Source organism: Protopterus annectens, chromosome 6.part0 (genome assembly GCF_019279795.1).
Source record: "Protopterus annectens isolate FY-2018-M chromosome 6.part0, PAN1.0, whole genome shotgun sequence".
NCBI classification, from domain to species: Eukaryota; Metazoa; Chordata; order Ceratodontiformes; family Protopteridae; genus Protopterus; species Protopterus annectens.
This window is the reverse complement of record NC_056737.1, coordinates 1,730,949,566-1,730,969,361: the sequence shown is the minus strand read 5'-3', so window position 1 is coordinate 1,730,969,361 and position 19,796 is coordinate 1,730,949,566. Positions and strand designations below refer to the sequence as shown.

Sequence of the window (19,796 nt, the reverse complement as noted above, 5' to 3'; positions counted from 1 at the left end):
CTGGTATATTTAGTCTGGGGTAGACGTATCCCCTGCTTCAAAGTCAAAACTATTCTATAAGTTTCCATGCAGTATGTCAAGAACACTGCAACAATCCAAGTTATTTACTCTTGGGCACACACACACACACACACACACACACACACACACACACACACACACACACACACACACACACACACACACACACACTCACAAAACCGAGCACAGGTGCACATGCACACACACACAAAATAAAACAGCAATGACTGCAGAATCTTCAGTGCTAGAAGATTCTTTGAGTACAGCCACGCCAGTTTAATACTGCACCTCTCTAAAATGATCAGCCTTAAACAAAATGAGGTGTTAGGCTCACTAAAGCGGTACTGGATGGAAAACTGCAGCACAATCAAATCCCACTACATTTTGCCAGAAACAAAATGTATTTAAACATGACAGGCTTTCTAAAATGTATGTTTTCTAAATTACACTTCTCATTCTAACAATAAGAGGTAAGGTAAAGTAGAAGTACAGTTTGAAGTGACAGACATATTAGTCATCCTTTAAAGGTATAGGAAGACAAGATAAGACAGCATATTCATCAACAATTACATTTTTCTCCAAGGTTAACCATACTTTAAGTCAGAAACCTTACAGAAAACCTGAATGTCTTTATACAGGCAAGCTTATTACCTGATTTGGCTTACTCATCACCTATATATAACTCATTTTAACAAATCAATTCTCACATTAGTCCATTTGCTCAAAGAGAATATTAGTTTCAAAACAAATAAATGTACACTCAATAGCAGTTCTTATAATGTAATGAAAATATAAATGAATAACACATACAGAATAATTGCAAAAAGGTAATATGTAATATGATCACAATGAACTCTTCCTCTCTGTACTTAATTTATCATTTTTCCTCTCTCTACTACTCTTTTGATAAAGGAGAATTTGTTTAGCTAACACAATTTATTTCTGAAACAGAAAGAAAGCAGACATTACAGTGTTGCATACCTTTGTAAAGTCAATGCTGAAACCTCCTTGACAGAATCCTTGTCCCTCAGCATCACCTTTACCTGGAAAAGAGGTACAAACAAAACATATCAGCACCATCTTCATCACCATCAACATCATTACTTTGTTACACCAAACCAAATAGTTTGCCAGAAGGACTCAGAAATATTGTTTTCTGTGACAGGAAAGCAACAACCACAACACATGCCTACATTTCCAAGAAAATGTCCAGCATCTTTGAATGAAATATTCTGAGAATTTCCAACAGATGTGCTATATATATGTTCTGTGCACTTTTAATACTGAGCGGTATCATTCACAGACTGTCATTCTATGCACTGCCTAAAGCAGATGTATATTGCAATGTGTTTGTGAAAGTAGATATTTAATCCTCCATTGGCCCCAGTTGCATCTACTTTTGAAAAGATTTGTGAAACTGATATAAGACAGCTACTTAATTGTAGCAGACGGTATAGAGTAAGTAATTTAATGGATGTTGAAACTGGTTTATTAAAAGAAATATGCAAGAAAGATGATATCAGAGTTATGAAGCCTAATAAGGGAGGGGACATTGTTATCATGAACAAAAATAACTACATCAATAAGATGTTTACGGTGCTGTTCAGTGATACATATGAAGAATCTAGTATCAATGAAATTAATATTTCATTCCAAAAAATAGACCTTTTGTTGGAAGATCTCAGTTTGAATAACCAAATATTTCCCCCAGAATATAGTTAACCTTCAAGTAAAAAAATCCAAAAATACCTGTTTTTATTTGTCATTCCCAAAGTACACAAGGACATAAATAATCCCACCTTCAGACCCATTGTGGATACCAGAGCCTCCAAGACCTTTTTTATAGCCAGATGTATTGATTTTTACACAAAGTGCTTACTACAGAAGTATGTCCTATGTCTAAAAGACTCATGGGATTTTTTGTCTAGGATTTCCCCAGATCTATACAGGAATGATTTATTGTTTGCGATGATAGCTATTGTTGACCTGTACTCAGCGATTCCACACGAAATAGGGGTCGACTGGTTTTATTCCTATCTATGGCAATGTGCAGGGATGGACCATGGTAGGGCCTTGACTTTGAGATCCTTGATGGAACTGGTACTTAATAATTTCATAGTGTTTGAAGGCCAACTTTTCAAGCAACAGACAGGGGTTGCAATGGGTGCAGTGTGTGCCCCTAATTCTGCCAATATGGTTTAGGTATACTGGGAGTCGAACTATGTGTTTAAATCTGGCTTCAAGGATTCTTGGCGTTTTTATGGGAGGTTCTTGGATAACAGTCATTTTTTGGACAGATTGGAGGAATTTTTCAACTTTCTCCACCAAACTACCAATTAAGTTTATGATGGTTACATCCTGTGAGAGTGTCAATTACTTGGACATAACCATTTGGAAAAATAGAGAAAGGGCAATTTTTGAATCATATATATATATATATATATATATATATATATATATATATATATATATATATATATATATATATACATACATATATATAAAGCAGACATATTCTAACTCACTGCTACATTTTTCTAGCTGCCATCCGCACTACCTAAAGAAATCTTTAGTAAAAGGGCAAATGGTAAGGTTAGCAAGGATGGTTTCAGAAGACAGAGTTTGGGAATCAAAGTACCACTTTAAAGTATATGTTTTGGAAGAGAGGGTACCCTGATGATTTCCTACAGGAGATCTTTCAGGAAGTTATGACAAAAAGAAAAAGAATGGACATTTTGTTCCCTTATTAGGTAAAAAGGGGAGATTGTGAACACTGTGAATGATTTTCAGGGTGAAAAGAATTGAGGTTTTTAATAGAGCCCTAGTTTTAACTTTTAACAACAACTTCTATAACATTAAACAAGTCACGGAAAATAATTGGTGTATTTTTCAAGTGAACAAAGAATGGGAAAACACTGTTGGACCTGTACCTAATATTGTGTGCAAAAGAGATGTCTGCATTAAAAATATGGTAGAAAGGGTGAATTTCTCTATATTAGGGGTAAAAATATCCAAATGTGGGTATTGAATCAGTGTAAATACATACTTGAAGTAGACTCATTAAAACTTGGAAATTATGGATGTATACACTTAAAAAGGAAATACAATTGTGGGTCTAAGGGGATAATATATGTTGCCCTGTGTCAAGAGTGTCAAGGTTTTTACACAGGAAAAACAAAATTGTGTTTTAGGAACAGAATATATCAACATATGTACAGCATTAGGAGAAAAGATAAGAATAATGCACTATACAAACGTATTGAAGGAAACGATAAATATGTATTCAAATTTGTCATTATAGACCAGGTACAACAGGACTTGGGAGGTGGCTCCTACAATGAGATGTTACATTTCAAGAGTTGCAATGGCAACCAAGGCTGAACGGCACTGTATTTTCTGGTTTAAACGACCAATGTTCTATTAGTAGTGTTCTCAAATTAAAGGCAGGGTCAGAATTATAAGTCGGATAACTACATCCTTTATTTTAGATCTAATGTGGCTCAAGGGAATTTTAACTAACCTAACAGTGTGTGTGTGTGTGTGTGTGTGTGTGTGTGTGTGTGTGTGTGTGTGTGTGTGTGTGTGTGTGTGTGTGCGTGCGCGCGTGTATATATATATATATATATATATATATATATATATATATATATATATATATATACAACATGTAGTGTTTTAGTTTAGTATTTTAAATGGTGACATTATTATGTTTGTATCGAGTTAGTTTTAAAAAATTCTTGATGTGTGTATATGAATGGATATATATTTATACATGTATACATATTTTTTAAAAAAGGTGGGATGCTGGCATATATATTTATGTTTTTTTAAATGTAAAGACTTGGGAGTATTACTTAAATGAGAGCTTGGGTATTATCCAATCAGATTATGGGCTGGGTTATTTAATGTAGTAGTGCCATTCTTTTTTTGTTCTGATGAAGTCCTTTTACATGTGGATGAAAGCACTCAACAAATAAAATTATCGGTGGTGGAATCCCTGGCTTCGGTCTTAAGTGTGGTTTCTGGGTTTATTCATTGTGTTTTTGTGCTTCATCAAATTGAAGAATCTTGGAGCAGCACAGTTTAAAGTCCCAAGCACCCTCATAAAACGTCCAAAAATATAATGGCAATAAATCAATAATATGCAAGGAAATCTTAGTGGATTAATGTTAAATGTAGCAAGCACTGATAAGGGAACAAATAATACATTCACCAACACACACAGACACACACGTCCTTACTTCACTGCTGCAGTATTCTTAACAGATGTGATTCCCTGCCATGGAAGCCTGAATGTCCATTCAGTCTACCAAAGACTACTTGTTGCTTTTAAAAGGTACACCAAACATCACCCAAACACTCCTAGCATAGCATTAGGCATAAAGGTGATGTACAGACCTACCATAATCAGAACGTCTTTTACCACCAGTTTGAAAGTTTCTTTTTACCATTGACTGGGTTACCTGCATCCATTTTCTGTCAGTTGAACCTATTTTCATTCCCCAGTGACTACCTACAACTGTTTACAGACTTTTTTTGCAGTTGCAGATACGTGCCCGATTGGGAATTTTGTTTTTCCTTACTTTTTTTGTGCTCCTCATCCAGGAAGGTTAAATGCCAGTGTGGGAGACAGATTCCCCAAAAAGACCACCACGATAAGTGTCTTTTTTGTTTAAGGGCTTCTCATGACCATACGTCTTGTTCTATTTGTCAGGCATTCATTCTGAAAACCCTTTGCAGTAGATTTTCTTCCATTTCCTTGTATCTTGAAAACCAGTGTCTTAAGCTTCTCGCCAAAGATAAAATGGAAAGAATCTCCCACCCGAGGGATCAGCCATTATGGAACAAGAAAGTGAAAAAAGCATGACCAGAATCTTCCACTAAGCTGATGCAAACCAGTAGGAAAGAAAGGAAACCAATAATCCACAAACAGTTTATTCTTGAAAAAATATGATGAGCGCTTTCGTTCAGTAAATCAGAACTTCATCATAACATATTTTACCCCTCCCCACCTAACTTACACAAATCATAGGTCACCTGACCAATTCAGTTATGCAATTAAAACTTGAAATATAAAAACATATCCATATTTCAGCTTAAAACACTCCTTAATAGTACAACAAATATCCAAGGAACATTCCAATAAACGCCCCCCCCCAAAAAACTAGTTAAGTGTCATAATGACTTAACTTTAAAACAGGAGCTAAAAAACAACTATCATTAGTCCAGGTGGTACTGTTGCCTTGAGCTTAATTTGCCATAACACACTTCTTTAAGATTTAAATGTGCTTCAGTTATTTTGCCTTGTAAATCAACCTTTATACTATCTAAAACAAAAAAATTAAAATCAGTCAATGTTATTTTTAATAATTATTAAAATATTAGCTTACTGGTTTGTGACCTTGTTGGTTATCAGAATCTTCCACTGTCCAGCCTCTGCCAGGTGTTTCAAACCCAGAGGCTTGCCCAGCTGTAGTGTCACATTTCACTGCAGCTACCATGTTGGGGGCCTGTGAGGGTCCAGCTGGCAGCATGTCCATAGAGGCTTTGCAGGTGCCCATCTTAGACATTCAGGGGGAACCGCAGCTGATTTTTTTCCAAAGGGCCTAGGGGAGTTCCTTAATTTTTAGTTGGGGAAGAAGTTCAAATTATGGTTCTCGACTGCTGTCCTGGGTCTGAGCCTTTTCACCTTTCTGGAGGGGAAGTTCACTTAAAGAAAAACAAAAAATTAAACAAGTTTCTTCTGCTCCTATGGCTCCACAAAGTGAGTGGCAGGAGTTCACCCAGGGGCTATTTGCTGCTTTAATGTCCTTAAAGCCTCCTCCTCCTTGGTCCTCTACTCCCTTTAAAAGACCTAGAGAAAGTACAGTTGTGTACACTTACCATAAATGTAGATGTTCGAGTGTATTCACTGTTGCAGTCATTACATTAGGGTAATCCTGCTGGCAGGTTGCCCTCAGTTGGCCTGAATTCCAAAGTCTTGGGTCCTGCATCAGCCACTGTCACCCCCTTCCCTGACGTCAGGTTGTCAGGGGGTATAAAAGAAGCAGCCAACGCCATTTTCTTCAGTTTTGCTTGCCCCAGATGTCAGGTGCCCCCTAAAAGGGTAACCAAAATTTATATATATATAAAAATACATACACCACTATAAACTTTACCTTCATCTACAAGCAAATACACCATAGGTTCATAGGTTAGTACTAGGCTAACTGCCCTTATGGGCCATTTTAAAGCCTAGCCAATTACCCCATGTGAGAATCAAACCCTGCACCTTGTGTCTGCAAGCTAAACACCTTAACCATTATGCCATCCTCCCTCACATAGGTTGTATAAATCAGAGAAGGAAAGAAAAGTTCCAGCAGAAAAAAGGGGGCTGGCGGGTGGGTAACCTGGACTGCAACAGTGAATACACTCGAACATCTACATTTATGGTAATTGTACACAACTGTACTATGTTCTTCGTGTTTCACTGTTGCAGTCATTACATTTGGGTAGAGTCCCAAAGCTATGGTTGGAAGGCTGGGGCTAAACAGCATTATGAGCGGCTATGAGGCCCTGCAGAACTGCAGTGGCAAAGCATGCCCTGGATTTAGAGTAGAGTGGCAGATGATAGTGCTTTGTAAAGGTGTGCACTGAACTCCAAGTAGCAGCCTCTAATACGTCTTTGATTGGTACTCCCCTGAGAAAGGCTGCTGAAGTGGCTGCAGCTCTGGTTGAATGTGGCCTAATGTCCTTAGGCACTAGCTTGTCATGGTGTAAATAGCAGAAACGAATGCAGTGGTCTATCCACTTTGAAATAGTCTGCTTTGAGATAGTCTTTCCTTGTGATCCTGCAGCATATGCCACTAGTAATTGCTCTGTCTTCCTGAGAACTTTGGTTCTGTCCAAGTAGAATCTAAGCTGTCTGTGTACGTCTAAAGAATGCAGAATTATCTCCTCCTTGTTCTGTGGATTTGGATAAAAAGTTGGCAGATGAATAGTTTGGTTAAGAGCCACACTGGACACCACCTTAGGCATAAATGTTGGGTTTGTCCTCAGTGACCCTGTCTGGATAAAACATGACATAAGGTTCCACAGCCATGAGTGCCTGCAGCTCTGAAACCCATCTTGCAGAAGTTATTGCTAGGAGAAGAGCTGTTTTCCAAGATAAAAACTTTATATCAGCAGTAGCAGCTGGCTCAAAAGGCGGCATGGTGAGTTTTTCCAAGACATAGTTGAGGTCCCATGCAGGTATTGGTGATCTCCTAGGAGGCCTTAAGTTTTTGGCTCCTCTGAGGTACTGCTTTAATAAAGGATGAGAAAAGATTGGTGGCTCTGTATTGTAATGAGCCGAAATGTAAGAGACATGAATTTTAATTGATGAAAAAAATAGGCCTTTGTCCAGCATCTCAGTTAAGTATTGCAAAATCTGAGGAATATTTGGTACAGCTGCATCAGTTCCTTGTGCCTGGTTCCAAGCACAGAATCTCTTCCATTTTCCAACATAAGATTTTCTAGTACTAGGCCTTCTGGCTTCCAAAATTACATCCATCACAGCTTTACTGAGAGGTGTGTTTTGTATGACATTATCCGCCATGCTGCCAGGTTTAAAGTACTGAGTTGGCTGTGCAGGATCCAATTGTTTTGCTGGGACAGCAGATGAGGTATTTGAGGTAAGGTCCAAGCTGGGCATTTAGACAAGTTCCTTAGGACTGGATACCAGTACTGGTGGGGCCAATCTGGGACAATCAGTATCATCTTTGGCTTCTCCTGTCTGACCTTTAGGAGTACCTTGGGGAGGAGAGGCAGTGGAGGAAAGGCACATACTGATAGGTTTTTCCAGCTGAAAGATAGGGTGTCCACTTTCAATGCTTGTCTGTGATAAGTCCTTGTGCAGAATATCTTTTTAGTCTGTAGTTGTGAGGGGAGGCAAATAGATCTATGTCCGGGCATCCCCATTTCCTTGTTATCATGCTGAAGACTTGTGGATCCAGCTGTCACTAGTGGGGATCCATGAGGTTTCTGCTTAGTTCATCTGCCAGAGTGTTTTCCTTTCCTGGCAGGAATTGTGCCTGCAGATGTACTTGGTAAGTCAATGCTGTGTCCTACAAAGTCATGGTTAGTCTGCAAAGGGGGTAAGAATGTGTGTCCCCTGCTTATTTATATACCACATGACCATGGTGTTGTCTGTCTTTATCAGTAGTTGTCCCGGATGAAGTAGGTCCTTGAAGGCTGTCAGGGCATTATGAACAGCTAGCAGCTCTTTTTGATTGATATGTAGATGTATTTGGTTGGGAGGACCATGTGCCCTGAATGCATCTTCCTGCCATGTGGGCCCCCCAGGCATAATCTGAAGCATCCGTTGTTAGTGTCTGCCTGGCTGGGGGTAATGTGAATGGCTGTCCCTTGTTCTGGTGACAAGCCTTCACCCACCATCGAAATTCCTGTTGCAGGCAGGGAATGAGAGTAATCATTGTTTCCAGGCTGTGACAATGTTGAGTCCAAACACTTTTTAGGTACCACTGAAGTTTCCTCATATGCAGTCTTGCATATGGAATTAGTAGGATGCAGGATGCCATGAAGCCCAAAGCCTGCAGATTTTTTCTTGCAGATAACTGGGCCTTTGTTGCTAACATTTTGAAATAGGTAGTCAGTTGTCTTTGTTTGTCTGGCATGAGATAAGATATCTGGGCAGTTGTACTTAAGCTGACACCCAGGAATATTCTCTCTTGAGAGGGTACTAGTTTTGATTTCTTTTCATTGACTGTGTACCCTAGGCATGTTAGAAGTCTTTTCACAAACGCCAGATGCTGTAGAAGAATGTCCTTGTTTTCTGCTTGAATTAGACAGTCGTCCAAGTAAGGATATATTTGTATTCCTCTTTGTCTGCAGAATGGAATTACTGGTGCCAGTCACTTTGTAAAGACTCTGGGCACAGTAGATAAGCCAAAGGGCAGTGCAGAGAATTGGTAATGCATTGAGCCAGCCTTGAATCTGAAGTATCTTCTGCATGATTGCCTGATTGGAACATGCAGGTATGCTTCTTTTAGGTCTAAGGTCACAAGCCAAGCATTCTTGCCCAGCATGGGCAGAAGCTGCTGCAAAGTCAACATTTTGAATTTTGGTATATCCAGGAATGTGTTCAGAATAGACAGGTCCAGTATTAGTCTCCAGGCCTTGTCCTTTCTGGGTACCAAGAACAGTCTTGAGTAAAATCCTTGTCCCTGCTCTTGCTCTGGTACTTGTTGAATGGCCCCCATGTCCATGAGGGATGAGACTTGTTTTTGCGCCTCTGCCCATTGATTTTTTGGCAGATCTGGCCAGCTGTTTGCCTTTGGCAGGGTATGGAAATGGAACTTGTAGCCTTGTGACACTATATTTAGAACCCACTTGTCCTGGGTTATAATGTGCCAATTTTCAGAAAAAAGTGCTAATTTTCCCCCTAAGGGTGCTGCCAAGTGCTTGGTGCCGGCAGGGAGAAGTCATTGGGACTATTTCCTGTATGGTTGTGATTTGTCTTCTCCAACTTTGGAGGTAGAAGCACCCCCATTGCTTTGACCTGTATGAACCTTGTGCCTGGGATCTGCCTCTAGGGCATCTGGATCTGCCCCTTTGAGGTCTGTCTGACACAGGAAAGGTCCAATTCTTTGTAGGCCAGTGTCTACTAAACCTAGGTGGCTGTACTTGTAAAAAATCTTTGACAGTTTGCATAGATTTAGCTTTGTCCTCCATTTTCTTTAACACCTCTTCTGCCTTAACACCAAACAAAGTATCATGCTGTAAAGGTGCATCTAATAATTTAACTTTGACATGATCAGGCAGATTTTATTCCTTTAACCAAGCATGCCTCCTAATTACAGAACCCGTAACTGCAGCCCTACAGGAGGCCTCCAAAGAATCAAAACCACATTGCAAAGTATGCGTTCCAACTTGTTCAGCTGCATGCAATAAACCCTGCATTTCCTTGTTTTCTGCACATTCAGAGTTTAACAACATTTTCTGTTTAAGCAATGCCATGACATGTTGCTGATATCTGAGCATATGAAACTGACAGTTTAAAGGCCCTTATAACCAAGGTAGCAGATGTGTAAACCTTTTTCCCCATCTATACAGTGCCCTAGAATCCCTGTCAGAGGGGGTAGGGGGTTTTGCAGCGGAAGCCTTAACTCCTTTGGGACCCTGTAAAATAGTTTCTGGGTCAGCAGCAGGGTTTTTAAAAAGGAATTTATAAGAGTCAGGAAACCTGTAATATCTGTCAGGCTTAACAGGAGCTGGAGGTAAGGAGTCAGGGGTCAAGACTAGACTCCGAAAACACATCATCTACAATGTCTAACACAGGTGGAATGGCTAGAGGCCTGTGTTGAGGTAGTAAAAGGAAATCCCTGAGCCTCTTTTTAGATTCTGAAAAATCTTGGCTCTCCCAGTGGAAATGCTCCCTCATGGTATGCAAGGTTTCCCCAAAAGAATAGTCCTCTGGAGGAGAAGGTGAAGGTATAGATTCTTCAGCATCAGAATCCTTATAGGGGGGAAGAGAATATTCCTGATCAGAAGAGGAATCAGAAAAAATATAAACCTGATATGAAGATTCATAGGCAGTCTCTTGCCTAGGCCTCTTATCAGGAGGGGGGTGGGAACCCCTGATCAAGGTGATCAAGTCTTCGGCCATTTTGAGCATCTGTTTTTTTGGGCACAGAGGCCTGTCCACGTGGCTCCTGAGTTTGTTTCTTTGCTTTAGAAGGTACTTTAGTCTTTGCCTTTGAAGTTGAAGTCGGTTTAATGTAAAGATGTTTAGGTCTGAATACACCCTCAGAAGCCGGTGCCTGCTCAGTGGCTCGGGACCCATCTGAGGGAATAGTGTCCAAGGCTCCAATACCTTGAGTTTCCAGCGGCATAGCTGACTCCACGTGGGAGTCAGTAGCGGCCTGCGACTCTAAAGTAGCGGGCGTCAGGGGCTGTGAAAGTGCCTCACTGAGAACCATGAAGTCTTGTAATTATAGATGAAAGTGCGCTCAATCACAGTTTTTTGTATATGTTTATCGTTTATTAAATTTATCGATTTTTACTACAAGAGTGGCTGATACTTTTGCAATAACATTCACTTACAGTATCTTTGGCAACTTATACTATTGATTTTTATGGGAGTATACCCTTTATGGTAAAGCCGGCGGAGGTGTTCAAGTTGTCTATTTTTCCGACGTGGAAATGTTTATTTCTCCTGTGTCTAAATTTCTAAGAAACTACCCCTAAGCCGCCTTTGTTTTTAGACAATCCCGCCCCTTTGCTAAAGGTAGGAAGAGTGGCAAATGGGCTCCTCCTGCTAAGGCTTCTCAGTTTTCAGGGAGTCCGAAGCTTTCCTTTCCAGATATACCAGGTGCTGTATGACTTTCTCTTCTCAGCCACATTCTTCTTTTTCTTTACCTTTCTCTTCCTGTTTGGTTTTAGATAACTTAGGATTCTTGGGTTCTGTCAATTTATTCGTTAGGGGTACTTCATGGTGCAGAAATCCCATCCTCCTTTCATGGGTATTCCTTGGGAACAACTTCCCTTTTCCCAGAGGTTCTTCAAACTCTCTTGATTCAGGGTATTATTTAATTGGTGCCTGTGTCCCAAAGGCTGAAAGGGTTCTACTCCAGCCTGTTTCTGGTGCCCAGAGAAAACGGATATTGGAGACCTATTCTAGACCACTCTGATCTAAACACTTTTCTAAAAGCACCTTTTTTTTGGATGTTGTCCCTTCATGTTGTTTCCTCTCTTGCTCCCTCAGGCCTATATGGTGTCTCTGGATCTCAATAATGCTTATTTCCATATTCCAATACATCCTCTTTTCAGGGAGTTTTTGTTTTTCTCTGTTGCTTCCTGGCATTTTCAGTTTTCTGTTGTGCCCATTGGCCTTTCTACTGCCCCACAGGTGTTCTCCAAATCCCTTGCTCCTGTGATTTCTTTTTGCAGGCTTCAAGGGATCCACATTTTTCCTTACTTAGACAACCTGTTGATTCAGGTGTCCTCTCGAGAGACCCTTTTGCAAAATCTTCATTTTGCCATTTCCCTTCTTCAGAGCCTGGGGTTCACTATAAATTTCAAAAAGTCTTCTCTGACTTCTCAGGATCACGTTTTTTTCTGGTTTGCAGGATTCAGGCATTTCCAGTGCTTGCATCCCTGCCCCCTCCAAAGGCATTAACTCTCATTTTTTTTTCTTTCAGACTCTTCTTCCGCTGGCTTCTATTACCTCCAGGGGGTTTCTGAGAGCTCTGGGTTTCATGGCATCCACCATTCCAATGCTCCCTCTGGCCAAACTTCACATGAAAATGTTTCAGTGGTTTCTGAAGTCAGTGTGGCTCCAACATGCACATCCTCTAGACTTTGTAGTTCCTCTTATCCCTTGTCTCAGACAGGAACTTCACTGGTGGATTCAGCAGTAGTCTCTGAATCCAGGGATCCCTTTTCATCCCCATCTTCCCTGTCAGGAATTGTTCACAGGCTCTTCAGACATGGGATGGGGGTGACATTTGGGTCCCTAAAAGGACAGGAGGTGTGGTTGCCAGCCTTGTCAGCAGAAGGAACACATCAATGTCAAAATCATGAGAGCTCTTCTGCTGGCTCGTCAGGTGTTTCACCCTTTTTGTCTCTCCCAGGCCTCTCAAGGTGTTCACAAACAATATCACAGTGATGTGGTGTATCAACAAACAGCAGGAAATGAGAGCTTGTTTGCCGGTTGGCAGTTCTGGTATGGGTTTTTGCTGCCAAGTATCTAGTGAATCCTCATGCAGTTTATATCCCTTCTAGTCAGAACCCTGTAGAGACACACTGACCAAGTCCTTATCTCAGTCGCACAAATGGATGCTTCACAGGGATGTGTTTCTGAACATTATCCAGCAGTGGGGTGCTCCTCAAATGGATCTTTTGCCTCCCCTCTGAACAGGCAACTTCCTCTGTTTTGTGCCAAAGTCCCAAATCCTCTGGTGTGGAAGGTGGATGTCCTCTCATTTTCCTGGAATTGGATGTTTCTTTATGCATTCCCTCCCCTTCCTCTCATTCTGAAAGTCCTGTTCAAAATTCAACAGGATGCTCCCAAAATCTTGTTGGTGACTCCCTTTTGGCCATCACAGCACTGGTTCCCTTCACTTCTGCATCTAATCAGGGACAATCATCAAAAGTTACCTCATAGGGTGGATCTAATCACACAGACAAGGGATCTCTCATCCATCCCCATTATCCACACTTCAACTGACACAATGTGTGATAGGATTTTGATTCCTCACAGACATCTTTTTTTCAGAGGACATGCTTAAAGCCCTGAAGGAGGCCAGGAAATCTACTACTAGGAAATCCTATTTATCCAAATGGAAGAGCTGTTCCAGTTAGTGTCTCTCTCGTAATGTGGACCTATTTACTGTGGATGTTCCTTTGGTTTTCTCATTTGTGTGAGCTGTTCAATGCTGGTTTGGCCTATTCTTCTATTAAGGTGCACTTATCAGCTACCTACATACCCTGGAAACTACAGAAGCACAAGTCTCACTAGTCTTATAAAGCCATGCAAGGAATTATTATGAGAGATGATCAAGAGAGATATAGTAAACCTCCATACACTAGACCCAACCCAGCTTGGTTTCTTTAATGGCAGATCATGCCTACTCAACTTGGACTTCTTTGAGAAGGTCACCAAAGCAATAGATGAGGGCAAAATCATTCACACTGCCTACCTTGACCTGGCCAAGGCATTTGACAAAATACCACACTCTGGCATTGTTGACAAACTCAAGAGGGTGGGTAAAAACCCGCATGGCACCCAGTGGATAGCCAACTGGCTAAAAGACAGGACCCAGGAAGTTAGAAATGGGAAGTCCACCTCTGCAAAGAGGCCAGTCACAAGTGGAGTCCCTCAGGGATCAGTACTTGGACCACTCCTTTTTGACACTTACTTCTCAGAAATCAAGGCCAATGTCAGTGGTCTCTGGCTGACTAAATATGCAAACAATTGCAAATTAGAAGCGGTCACTGAATCTCACACTGACACAAATGTTCTTCAGGAAAGGCTGACACAGACAAACAACTGGTGTCAGAGCCATGGACTAAAACTAAATGCCAAGAAATGCATAACAGTATCCTTTAGGAAGTCATCCATCCCTGGTAACTATCATATTGACAACACACCCCTTAGAGATGAGCCAGCAGTCAGGGACTTAGGGACACACATAGATTTTAATCTAGCCTTTGACCATCATGTGTCTACAGTGATGAGGAAATCATTCTGCATTGAGCAACTTATAAACAAAGGTATGGCATCTAAGTCCAAGGAAGTCATTGTTCCACTGTATTTGGCATTCATCAGACCTATCATTGAGTACAGTGCCCCCTTTGGTATGTACCTAACCAGGCATATCAAACAACTGGAACAGCCACAGGGGTTCCTCACTAAAAGAATACAGGGCATAAGTAAAATGTCCTATGCAGACCACCTTGAAGCCCTATCCCTGTATTCTGTCTCCTACAAGCTTTTGAGGGGAAATCTATGTCTGGCATACAGGGTACTGTCAGACCCCACTCTGCTAGACCTCCTGCATATCCACAAAACAAAGGGCACCAGAATTACCCATTCTAAACACTTAAACCTTGCCTGTGATATAAATAGGACCTGCTGGAGTGATAGGTATGTATCCCAGAGACTAACCTGTCTATGGAACAGGCTCCCCATCCATGTGAAGCAGAGATTCAATTCAAGTGCAACTTGGACAACTGAATGGGAAACTGGAAATGTGTCCCTGGTTTGGCACCTATGTCTCTAATGGACAAAGGTAACCTATAAACGGTTCACCTCCCAGGCCCATGCTTACACTAATCAAGGGTATCAGAACTGTTTTGGGATGCATGGCTCTAGGCTTAAAAAAGCCCTTGTAGTCGTTAGCCTAGTAAACACCTATGACTCGATCTCTGTTTGTCTGCCTTTTTCTACTTATTTAGCTTCTAGATTTGAGGTTAAACAATTTCTTAAAGGCATCCTTAATATTAGACATCCAAGGAAGCCTGTTCCTCCTCCCTGGGATCTTAATTTTGTTTTGGAGAAGTTGACTCGGGCACCTTTTCAGCCTGCTGCATCAGTTTCCTTCCTACATTGTTCCTGGAAGACTGTTCTTTTGTTAACACTTACTTCTGCCAGACAGATGTCCGAGTTGCTGGCCCTTACAGCTTTTCCTCCACCTTTCATCTTTCATGAGGACAGGGTGTCCTTACACACTAACCCTTCTTTTGCGCCTATGGTGGTTAATGAGCTATCACTGAATCACTCTATTAATCTGCCCACTTTTTTCCCCTATCCACAATCTGACAGTCAGGGGATGCTGCATACTTTGGACGTGCATAGGCAACTCAGGGCTTATTTGGATAAGATGAAGGCTATCAGAAAATGATCAGTTATTTATTTCTCATCATCCTAGCTCTTTGGGACTTGCTGTATCCAAGCAAACTATTTCTTCATGGATTTCTAAAGCTATTTCCTTTTGTTACACTTTTCATGGTGAGAGCCTTACTTCTTCAGTTAATGCTCATTCTACTAGAGCTGTGACTTCTTCAGGTGCTTTTTTCAAGGGCTTAGATACTAATTCTATTCTTGAAGCAGCTACCTGGACTTCTGGGCATACCTTTACCAAACATTACAAGTTGGAAGGTATTTCTAAAGCTTTTGCCTTCCTGGATGTACAGGTTACCTCTTGGTTTTCTTGGGCTGTGTTCCTATTGGGGCATTCAGTTCCGATTACGGTAGACTTGAAAATCACCTTTATGCTTTATGCTAAGCAATGAGTGTTTGGGTGGCATTTGGCATACCTTTTAAAAGCAACAAGTATTCATTGGTAGACTGGCTGGACCATTTGGGCTTCCTTGGCAGGGAATCCCATGTGTTAAGAATACTGCAGCAGTGAAGGCAGGGACATCTACCGTTATGGTAAGATTTTACACAACTATAGTACATATATATATATATATATATATATATATATATATATATATAGACAGAGAGAGAGAGAGTCTATATTAAATAGTCAAAAGATCAAAATTTTGAATGCTCACAGGAGCGTAAATTCAGTAACTCGAAATCGCACTAGAGAAAGGAAAGGTCAAATATTCCAATCTTCACTGTACTGTGATCCAAAAAAAAAAATACTGAGTTGCTGAATTTCCACTAATGTGAGCGCTTGACATTTTGATCTTTCGTCGATATAAAGTAGACCCTATATAAATAAATAAATAAATAAATTATATATATATATATATATATATATATATATATATATATATATAGACACACACAGACGCACGCACACACACAGAATGAACAAAATGTGGAAGACCTCAAGCAAGTTCATAACACTAACATGCAAAACGTGGTGAAGCAGAACAATCTCACAGAACAGAAAGCCACAGACAAAGCAAATACCTGCATCCATCCTAGGCAGTAGGATGCCATCATCCTGGATTTTAACCACCCCTCAAGATCAACCCTGGCCACTAGGAAGTAAAAGTTCTTACTCAAGTCCCACTTTTGATATGGATTACAGCTGTAACTATGCACAGTATCAAATGCAAACATTTATCTAAGGAAACATTTATTACAAATGGCAAACATTACTTTTGGATGGAATGTCTACTAATGATTTACCCTAAAAATGATCCACATAGCAGATGCATAAAAATGGCAGGGTGAAGGGCAAAAGCTGTCAGGGGGTATAATCAGCAGATGCCAATGCTGCAGGAAAACAGTATAAACACTAAAATATGAAGCTGCAAAGATATAGTGCCTTACAAATGAATGCTGACGTTGTATTTAAATTTTGGCTGAAGCATTTAGCATTAGTTGAGTGTGTGGCAGTAATTGTAGCAAGGTGCTTTTAGCTAGCAGCACGCTGCAGTTGCATAAGTGGAGAACGGCTTTTTAAGAGATCTGCGCAGGGTATCAGAAAAGCAAGTTACAGTTCTGCCATAAAGAATGATTTAATCAAGATATGAAAAGAAAGAAAAATCCTGTATGAACGTTTGTTTGTAATGAATTCTATCCCAACCACAGACATATGAAAGTTTTGCAAGGTTACTGCCAGCAGTATACAACTGCATACGTCTGACTTGGTAAAGGCTGAATCATGTATGCCTACAGCTAGTGGGGTTTGGCTTTTATGGCCTGAATGTACCCATAAAGACTTAAAAAGTAAAAAATCATAGGCATTCAGAAGCCACGTAGCTGAAACGCTGCATGTCGTTAAGGGGTCATTTTCAACATTTTAAGTGCCTCTACAATGGGAGGTTTAAATATTATACAGTTTAGACACTAGCTTGGCTGGGATTTCCTTGCCATTTTTACCATTTAATGAGACATACAGTCCATCTCATACCAGTGATGTTATTGTAAAAAACAGGACAGTCTTAATGGTATTTTGTGGGACGTGATCACAGTGTACAGTGTACCAAATTATCCATCTCACAGCAGCAGTTTTAATTTAAGAAACAGGACAGTTTTAAGGGCATCTTGGGGACAGTGATGACAGTGTACCACACTGTTCCTCTCATTCAGTAAATATGACAGTTAAAGGTATTTCAAGAGCAGTGAACATAGTGTACAGTGTAGCACATTAACCAAATAAAATAAGCATCAAAAGGGAAGAGCACATGGAAATAAAGGAATTTAAGTGCAATCATTGCACTAAGGCACCAAGCTAGTCATTACTATACTACAGCAAATCCCACTCCTGGCCAAAAAATATGATAAAAATAGTGTTACTTTCAAATAATCATAATGATCTACCTTCCCCACTATGACAATCTCCTTTCTCACCTCCTCAAACTGCTAATGACTAAACTGTTATGGGCTTCAAATGTCATCAGTATGCAAGTTTACATGCAGAAGGAATGAGAGAGGCGAGATCTACTAGTAGCCATTTACAAGATATTAGTAGCAAGTGCTGGGAAAAGCAAAGGAAAACCAGTAGATATTAGACAAATTGTTTGGTGTACATTGATAAAACCCTTACTGCAGCATAAATGATTCAGGTTTGAGTAGCAGCTTCCTATATAGAGCTGCAAGCCAGGAAGAAGCATCCAATATCAGTTTACTTATCCTATCGAGAGGGAAAACATCCTAGCCTACTGCAATAATGATAGCCAGTGGAGGCCGGGTGTTACAGTAAGGAAGTATGGAGGACTGGAGACAATCGTATGCCCAGCAGTAGGTCTGTCAACTTTAACCAGAGGCGTGGGACATGCAGAGACACATCCATGTTTTACTGACTAGTACTGTAAGAAACCTGCTTGTCCAGGCTGCCATAAAACAATGGGAGGTAGGTGACAAAGAAGGGACAGGATCTGTCAACTCTACGCTGTCTGTTCACCCAAAGCTGGACACTAGCCTGAGGACTAAGCTACACTCACAGATGAAGGGGACCTAATTCAAATGGTTGGTCAATGGTCAGAGCAGAAAGGTAGAACAAGAGGCTCAGAAACAAAATATCTAAAATTATACCGCGGAAGTTAAAAAAAAAAAAAAAAAAAAAAGATAAATCAGCAGCTTTGTAGGTGCTCTACACTCCTTTTTTCACAATTTCTGCTTCATCTGTTCCATAATCTTCTGAAAGAAGCAAGTGCACATTTTTTCTTACAACCTACTCTAGCAACTTATTCAATGCTTCTACCAACCTTTTTACGAAGCAGCATTCTCTGAAGTATTGTTTACAACTCATTCCCTCTATACTGTGTTTGTGGCCCTTTCATCTTCATACTACATTCTTGATGTCTAATCCCTTGCTCTCCTCCTTTATCATCCTGCATATGAAGTTTCTGCCTCACTTTACTTTTATGCTCTTCATTGAGATAAGCCCTAGTTTCATCAGCCACTTTCCGTAGCCTAATCTCTCCATACCTTTGTTGGGGATGAACCTCAACATCTTGAAGGCCTTCGAGTGGCCTTTCTAATCTGGGTTGTTATGAGCCTCACTAGGTCTTTTACATATGTACAAACACAGAATCCAGTGACAAAACAGCTGAATGTAGCTCATGCAGACTAACAGTCTCATGCTGACTTCACTCCCTACTGAACAAAATTCCCATTTGGAGCTTTAACTGCATTGGGTACATACCAAGTCAGCTTTGACTTAGAAAAAGAGGTTTCTTCATAGAAGATCAACAACTGCTTCAACAGGTGGGTGCACAAAAGTAAACCTAATTAAATATTTGCATGGTCAAAGGCAGCTGTCTTAATTATTAACAGATGTGTGTTTCAAAAATGTAAGAAAAGAAACCATAGTCCATTATGTTAAATCGGGTCTCTAGCTTCAGATAACCTCAAAGAATGCTTCACAAATACAATGTACATTAATTAAAGGAAGATGCCACTATTTAAAAAAACATTTTTTTTCTTTTTTGTTCCTTGAAGATTACAAGTTAATGCTCACAACGTAAGTACTGAAATATTCAATAAATGCTTTCTCTAACAGTTTATTATCATGGAAATACTGAAAAATAAAATGGCTAATTTATTTCCACAGTTTGTTAACTGGGCTAGAACACTGATCCCACTAGACTGTTCAACCTTAGCCCAGAGACTGAAGTTTAGAGTAATAAAGTAATGCATTTCATTAAAAATATTTAATTTTTTTTTATTTGCCTCAGACAAAAAAATACGCAATTAGATTTTAGCCATTCCAAACAAATGGGTCTATATTACATTGTCAAACTCACAGGAGTTCGAATAGGTTCATAGGTTCGTACTAGGCTATCTGCCCAAGGGCATTTATAAGCCTAGCCTTTTTCACTTTGTT

The 19,796-nt window shown here is 40.2% G+C and overlaps 1 protein-coding gene across 1 annotated transcript in view; it reads right to left on the bottom strand.

Annotated features, from left to right (window-relative positions):
- The window catches only part of ITGAV (integrin subunit alpha V), a 1,332,605-nt gene that overhangs the window by 838,244 nt on the left and 474,565 nt on the right, over positions 1-19,796 (bottom strand). The window contains exons 5-6 of the mRNA XM_044075123.1: positions 16,428-16,434; positions 1,003-1,067 (exon numbers count right to left, since the gene is read on the bottom strand). Of these exons, the coding sequence (XP_043931058.1) occupies positions 1,003-1,067; positions 16,428-16,434 (72 nt within the window). The remainder of the gene's footprint in view (positions 1-1,002; positions 1,068-16,427; positions 16,435-19,796) is intronic.